At 47.3% G+C, this 7,988-nt stretch overlaps 1 protein-coding gene across 1 annotated transcript in view; it reads right to left on the bottom strand.

The window, feature by feature from the left end:
- LOC104288816 (Hermansky-Pudlak syndrome 1 protein homolog) overlaps nt 1-7,988 on the bottom strand; it is a 118,537-nt gene that overhangs the window by 108,537 nt on the left and 2,012 nt on the right. The window contains exon 2 of the mRNA XM_009887688.1: nt 3,096-3,181. Within this exon, the coding sequence (XP_009885990.1) occupies nt 3,096-3,181 (86 nt within the window). The remainder of the gene's footprint in view (nt 1-3,095; nt 3,182-7,988) is intronic.

Raw genomic sequence — 7,988 nt, 5'->3', positions numbered from 1 at the left:
CCCCCTCCCTCGCCCCCCATCCCCGGCCTGCCTCCCACCGGCCGGGAGCGGCTGGGATGCCGGGCTCCCGCAGGAGCTCGCCCCTCGCCAGGCTGCCAACCCGGGACAGAGGATGCTGCTTTGCCAAAGGCTGCGTTGTGTTTCTGAGTGCCTGCACATTTCTCTGTCCCGCGTTGGGACCCGTACATCTCCAGAGCCGATACACATGCCGCCTATGGAGGTCACCCAATCTACCGACGGAAACTTTGAAGAACAAGTTAGAAAACACCCCTCAGGAGTGACACGGGCACAGCAATCCCATCCCAGGGCAAGACAGCCACCCCGGGACTGGCTGAGCTCTAGCAGTCCCTTTCTGTGAGTCACCTGCACCAAGGGGTCGCACTAACCATTTCCCACCGTGCCAGTACCAGATCAGAGAGCTCCCAAGCTCCAAAACCTCCAGGATGGCACAGAGCACATGCAGACAGCTCCCAGATGCCTGATGTCAGGGTTTCCCTGACCCACAGGGTGAGCTTCTGCACATGGGAATTTACACAGCATCAGCACGGCCTGTGGGCAAGGGCCCCTCCCGTGGCTCATGCCACCATCTGCCCATAGGCAATTCCCTTCCAGGAGTCACTGGAGTCGTGGAGCAGACAAGGGCTATTGCAGCTGATCAGCTGGAAGATGGGAGAAGGAGGGAACAGACTCAGGTTTATGTGGTTAGGACAGAGGGATATGGTTGTGGTCAACGGGATGTGTGACGGAAGGGTGAAGAGGAGAAGTAACTCATCTTTCTGTGTGCGCGTGAGAGAGCGTACTACCCACAGCCATCGCCACTCCAGCAAAAGCCACAGCCACCACTGCCGCGGCACCAGAACAAGCTGAGTTTGCCCATCCTCCTAATGGGACTGTTTGCTTCAGCTTTCCAGTCTTAGAAAGTGAATTTAAAAGGGGAAAAAAAAAACCAAAACAAAACAAAACCCAAAACAACCCACAACTATTTTATGTTCACAAAAAATGAATATTCTTACTAAAAAATTGGAATATTAGAAAATAGTGTTAGTGCAGAAGTTAAAGGAATGTTTAATGGGTCACCAGCAAGCAAAAACTGTTACGAATTGCAGGTTGCCAAACTTGTAAAATACCTACTTTTTAAAAGAAACACATTTAAAAATGCTTTCAAAACCAGATTAGTCTGCCGAAATTATTACAAAATGCCCAGTGACTGTGAAATTGGGAACACAACTTCTATTTAGAAAGCCTGAAGATTTCTCAAGCCAGAAACTGCGTCCTCACCATGTCTGTCTTCAATAGGCAAATTTCTGACACATTAGTAACATTCCTTTCTTTTAGCTGGGAAAAATTCCCTGACAATGAGTTCCACGAGTTATTCCCCGTTAGATATATATTTAAAAAAAAAAAAATCATATTTGTTTGTTATATATGTAATAATCCCACTGGATGCTCCCTATTTCTCGTGTCATGAAAACAAGGAAATAATCATTCCCAAATTGTCTTCTCTGTGTGCCACTGAGTTCACAGCATTTATCAAATTCTCAGTCATTTTTTCCAAGCTGAAAAAAAAACCAACCCTGATCTCTACAACCGAAAGCTGTGACTTTGATCACTTCCATCCCCCTATTCTACACATCTATATTCTTTACACTGATTAGTGTGTCATCACCTACTTTGCTTACAGCATAAGAATGTTCTCAATGAGTTTCTCCAATTCTTTTCCAATATTCCTAACATTGGATTCCCTTTTTACTTCCCTAAATGTATTCGGTGACCAATCCACAATAAATTCAAAACATCTTCCCTGAGTAGCAACTGATAATTTAGAACCTATAGATGTATATGAAAAGTCACATGCGTTTCCCCCGTGCATGTAACTTTGTATGAATCACTGTTAATTCATAAGAAGAAGATGCAGCATAGAAAGTGTGGAACTAGAAAAAATATGTCATGTTTTTTACAGAATTTAGGATGTTTATTATAAAGGATCAAACATATAACAACAGAAATCTTTCATCTCACCCATACACCAGCAAATAGCTAACAAATCAGGATCTAATTGCCTGATTGTGCCATTTCCTGCAGTTATTAAAGCAATTTTCATGCATGATTTTAACAGCTTGAAATTTAAGAAGAAAAAAAATTGAGATAAACAGGCAATCTTTGGAATTATCTCCCGCACAGGCAGTACCTCCCTCACTTTGTGTAAGGTGATTTCTACAGCCTCTTTTTTTTTTTTTTTTTAATTTCTGAGGAAACAACTAAGCACTGGAGCTCCTTCCACAGAAATCCCTGCCAGGCAGCGCAGGTTGCAGCTCCTTCCCTGCAGTTGTGGTCCCTGGGAACTAGAGAGCAGGAGGGCTGCCTCGGAGCTCACATCAAGGCGCGGAGCAGCCAGGTCTGGCAAATCCCAGAAGACCGAAGGACATCAGAGGATCTACCCATCTTGGGGACCGAGCGCTTGCAATGTCTGCAGTGCTGCAGCCCTCCCAAAGGGGCTGCGTTTTAAATGCTCGGAGGGTGAAAAAACAGCAGTTTCCTCTGCAAGCTCAGACAGATGCCTGAACTGTAAAGGGACACTTAGACAGACCAAAAAAAATATATAAAAAAAAAAAAAAGAGGCTCTGAGTGACCAGAAACAGAAGGTGATTCCTTGAATAGAGGAAAACTTGTTTGCTCATTTTTGCTGGGAGAACAGGATGGTTCTTCATTCAGAAACACCTGCTGCAAAGTTTTATGAGCTGGCGGAGCCAAGGGGCAGTCCCAGCCACATGGCAACAACCCTCTCTCGCTCTGCCTCTGGTATCCTCATACCCCACGACGACCCTCATCATCCTGCTCACTACATTCACAGTAAAACAGTTGCCTTTTTTTTTTTCCTTTCCTGAATTAGTTTACTGCTGGCTTAGCAGAGGATCAGAAATGTGCCAGAGCCAACACAAGGGACGCAGCAGGAGGACACAGCACAAAGCAAAAAGAAGGCAGGCACAGGGACTATCCCTTTTGGTGGCAGAGAACCAAGAGATGAGCTTCACCACCTTCAAGACACAGTTTTGTAGGATTTAATCTGACCAAGGCTGAGGCTGCTGCAGTCCTACCTTTCTCTGCAGGCTTTCCTTTCCCAGCACTGTCCTCTACACCTCCCTGGTCACGCACCATTAATCCCTTCAGGCGGCTGAACAAGCTGAAGAGCAATCGCGTCTCCACCATCAGGTTTTTGGCTAGCTGAGCTCCCTGAACTGACTTACCACATAAACTCAGGCTCCAGGAATGGGAGAGGGCAGGAACATGCCAGAAGGGGCAGAAGAGTGGGAGCAGCAGCCTTGGCTGAGGTCAGCTCCAGCCCCCGTAACAACCACACACATCTATCAAGGAATCCTCAGGTCGTTTAGCAGTTTATTATCTTCCTTTCCACTTGATCCCTAAGAGCCTGGCACATCCTCTAAAAGCACGGCATCCTAGCAGCCGCCTGTGAAATACAGGCTGAGCTATGGTGAAACGGCGTTCCCAGTGCTGCACAAATCTCGCGGTTCAGCTGCAGCGCCAGGTACCCGAAGGCATCTGAAGGAATGGATTCCCAGACTGAAACGACGCCCACAAAACCTATGCCAGGATTACACAGCATAATGTGAAGTTTCCCACGCTAGACGACAAAATCTCCCAACTAGTATGGAAGGCATAAGAAACATGTCTTTTTCCTTTTTTTTTTTTCCTGTGGTAATTGGCCATTTTTCCAGATACCCAGTATCCTCTCCAAAAAAGGAGATAAAATAGAAGGAAGTAACTTACCAGCAATTAAGAGAGCATTTTTGAAATGTGTTGTCCATATGCACTTCAGCTCAGAAACTTTTCTGACGCACTACCTACAGCATGCATATGTGCTCCCCTTCCCCTCTCCCTCCCATGGTCCACACAGGGACATACTGGCGGTGTGTGGTAAATGTCCTTTGGTCTCTTCTCAGCCATACAATCCCAATAGGCTACACAAAGCCTGAGGGACAGGACAGAGAAGCCATAGGCTTGGACCAACACATCTCGAAGAACTCCAGCTACAAGCTCTCCTTTTCCCATGAGTTTTCCTTCAAAGCACATAGGCACAGGGGGAAACTCTAAGCAATGTTTATGCCACCATGGGTTGTCCAAAGCTGATGAGCGTGGCTTCAAGGTGAGAGGCAGTTGAGGACGACCCTGCGCATGAGGAAGTTCCACATTAACCCACCAGACTCATGCTCTAGCACCAGCAGGGAGCTTCCAAAATGGGCTCTGGGTTCAGGCACCGAGATAGCACCTGCAGCATCCCTTGCTGAACCAACACCATGTCTCCACACCACACATAACACTCCAACACCAAGCTGCAGGGCAGCACGTGAGTCAGGTTTTAGCAAACCCAGCTTCAGAAGAGGTTTTGTACCAGCAACTATAGCCTGAGCAAACAGGCAGCCCTGTGCGTTTGCTCCAAAAAGGAGATCCTCAAGCCTGTTTTCCTGCAGACCAATATTTCTTATTGTCCTGTTCTTCAGATGCTTCTCACACGCGAGTCAGTTGAAAGGACAGGCGAAAGAGACTGCTTGGTAGACGATCCAACAGCAAAAGGAGAAGAAAGGTCTACTACATAGACTTGAGCATGAGACCTTACATCTTGGTACCTGCCCAGTGATGAGATGTGTGCCTATGGCAGGAGAGAAACACATCTCTGTATAACAAAGCACAACCCTCAGCACAGCTGGTGAGGAAAAACCAACTCAGCAGGCCACAAAGAGAGAAACACCATTTAAGGGAGAGAAAAGTCTCTCAGGCTAAAAATGTTACACCTCTTGATCACCAAACGTCAAGAAGTCTCTGGCACAGCCCCACCTCCCCGTTCCACAGAGCTTGACATACACTAAACTGGTTTTCTGTTTCTGACAGACCTGAGGCTGGCCAATGCCATATCCAAATAGGGGCGACTCCAGGACTGACCATGCAAAGCAGGGGCTGCACGGGATGGCAGCCCCTTGGTGTGCACTACAGACGGGGGCGTTAATATAACTGATTACTTAGATGACCTTCTAATATTTAGCAAGGTGCAGGGGGTACATATAGCCATGCTACCATCAACAGGGTCTGCACACCCCACAGCTCACCTAAACCATTCATCATAGGCAATCGCTTTTACAAGTTGCTCTGTCAGGTACGGACAAATCTGCCACCAGGTGATGAAACTGCTGTGCCAGCTTTATGTGCGGTGCTGAAACAAGTTGCCACACGCACCCTCTTCGTGGGCATCGCAAGCTGCCACCACAGATCACTCACCACTTTGTTACCTTGACTGCCCAAACATGACTGGTCTGGACTGGGGTGAGGCTGTTCAGAGTTACAAAGGAAAGATGCCGTGCACACCCGGTATTACACAATACTTCCAGGTTTGCACTTCCAGGAAGAATTTGTACAAGAAAAGAATGACCCTGAAGCCGAAAGGAAACACCTTATTTCAGGAAAAAGAAGCACATTTTAGATACAAGTCAAAAGCAACTACTATAACCCTCGGAGAACACCCATGCTCTCTGTGGAAGAAATGAGAGGAAAAAGATGGTCTGGTGAACCCAAAGGCAGGTCTCAGTAAAAGCAATTTTCAGAAGGTGGAGGTATGCATGGCTGTAACAGTTCGAAAGGGAAAAAAAAATAATTTTAAACAGAGGCGAAAGGGTAGAGTGAACCTCTGAGGACGTTTGATCATCAGGAAGGTGGAGCACTACAGAGACAGAAAAGACCATCAAAGGCAGCAATGAGGAATACCCGGTCTGGAGGGCAATGGGGTAGCAGAATGGGGTTTACAGCGCAAAGATCTCCACACAGAGATTCATGCAAACTCCAGCAGGCATTGTCACAGGGCAGGGAATCCATGAAGGATGCTGCAAAGCAATCCTGTTGCTGCTGCTGCCCATCTGAATGCCTGAGCTGGCCACACAGGGGTGGCCTGTGAGAACGCAGAGGAGTCCAGTGTGATGTGAACACCACTCACAGAGTAACTGCAGTTCTCTGAGCAGTCTTGTACACGTGCCCTTCGTCCCGTTGAGCTGCTACAGCTGAGAGGAACATAAGATGTGCCCTTCCCTCCCCGTCTATGAGCAGGCCACATGGGAACACAAGGCATGGGAACACGCAGGGGGGCTGCAAAGAGAGCCCAGGCACTGGGGTGAGCCTGTGGCAGCCGCAGGGTGAAGAGACAAAAAGACAAACACTCAAAGCAGACAACAACCGACCTATCACTTGTCACATCACTAAAAATTACTAAGGTGATGCACAAGACTTAGAAATTAGCTGATTTCTCTTTTAATTATTTTCTGACTTTTTTAACGAGTCGAGCCCCCCAGCTTCTTCCCCACTCTTGTGCCACTACAGCTTAGACCAGAAATTTCAGAAAGTAGATGCTGGACATACAAAAGCCCACAGACATGGAAAACAACCCCAACCACCCCAGATAACTTGGGGAGGAGGAAGAGTACCTAGCGGGATGCTTGCTGGCTTCTCCCATGCTCAGGTGCTGATTGCCTTCTTTTTTCTGTGCTGTCTGCTCAGACTGTAAGTTCTTCGCAGCAAGGGCATCTGCTTGCACGTTTGTGCATGCCCTGATCCCCAGCAGGTCCTGGGTGAGCCACAGATGAGGCAACGAAAACCAGATCAGTGCTCCGAAAGGAGAAGATGGCTGCTCAGACCCAGCACAGCAGGGCAGAGTCGCAGTGGCATCAGGATTTCATTTTGGAGAACTGGATCCCTCTAGTGAAGCGCTCAATGCAGCCTCAGCACAAAAAGATGCAAGCTACCAGCAACTCTAGCCCTGGAGTTTGCAAACAGATCTTAAGAAATATGAAAGCTTTGCTTCCAGGCAGGAAATCCCTTTTACCACACCTTTCTGATTTACACTGATGCTTGATACACACCACATGTGTCCCCTCCTTCCCTCACCCACATTCACAATGGTTCTGTTCAATATTTAAGTGATGAAAAGTTAAGACCTGTGGTTACAACTTCTATGAGAAGCTCCGTTTTGAAGAGCTGCTACATTTCAACTTTATTGCCACGAGGAAAACTGAAAAAAACAAAAGCTTTCAGTCCTTCTCTAACATGAAAGCTGTTGTGAAGACATTTAATAAGTGTAAGTTCTCTCCTGCAAGCTGCTGAAATATTGAAAGTGGGAAAATTTATTCCTACAAATGTTTTGTATGAGTCCCATCCACAATTTTATGCCCTACGCTTAATTTCTTCTGTTCAAGGTGGCTGCGACAGGTTTGGTCAGCGTTTTCTCCTGCAGTGCACGTCAGTACGCAGAGCTTACAGCAAACCTTTTGCCCGAGATTTGTTAAGAGGAGAAGGAATAATATTGGGATTGCTTTGGCTAGGAGACTAAGCGAACGACGGAGCACACAAACTTACCCACCTGCCTGCGTGTGGGAATAGAGGGACATTCATCTCACTGAGATCAGATGTTATGTGGGGGAACAGCGAGAGCCATCAGAAAACTGGCAAATGCATCTGCTTTTTCCATTCAGCACTGTGCTGCTGACTAGATCTCTGCAAAACTTCCTCTGTTCCACAGACCTGCCCACTGGGATCTATCTGGCATTAATTGGCCTTCAAAATTACTTATGGAAATATCTTCAGCTAATTTTTGTAAGTCATTAAAAAAAACCAAACTTTTTTTTTTCTTACTCAAAAACAATCAAGAGAGAAAAATCAATAAATTCTTGCATGCGGACACGGTATTCTGCTTCTTAAAATAAATGCCTGAGGATGGAGACTGGGCCCTGACTGTGCTACGAAGTTTCTTTGTGTGAATTAAGGGCCGCAAAAGGTGAAAGCCTTTTGTGTAGCTGATGACCGGCGGGGAGGAGGGCAGAGCCGCGGAAAGCCCTGGGCCGGGCGGTGACTGTCGGAAAGACCGACGATGGCAGACCGCTCCGGCGGGGGAGCAGCCCGGGACGGGCACCGACCGGCGGCCACCGAGCGGCCCA

This window comes from Charadrius vociferus, unplaced genomic scaffold (assembly GCF_000708025.1).
Source record: "Charadrius vociferus isolate BGI_N301 unplaced genomic scaffold, ASM70802v2 scaffold486, whole genome shotgun sequence".
NCBI classification, from domain to species: domain Eukaryota; kingdom Metazoa; phylum Chordata; class Aves; order Charadriiformes; family Charadriidae; genus Charadrius; species Charadrius vociferus.
This window is presented reverse-complemented; position numbering and strand designations above follow the sequence as displayed.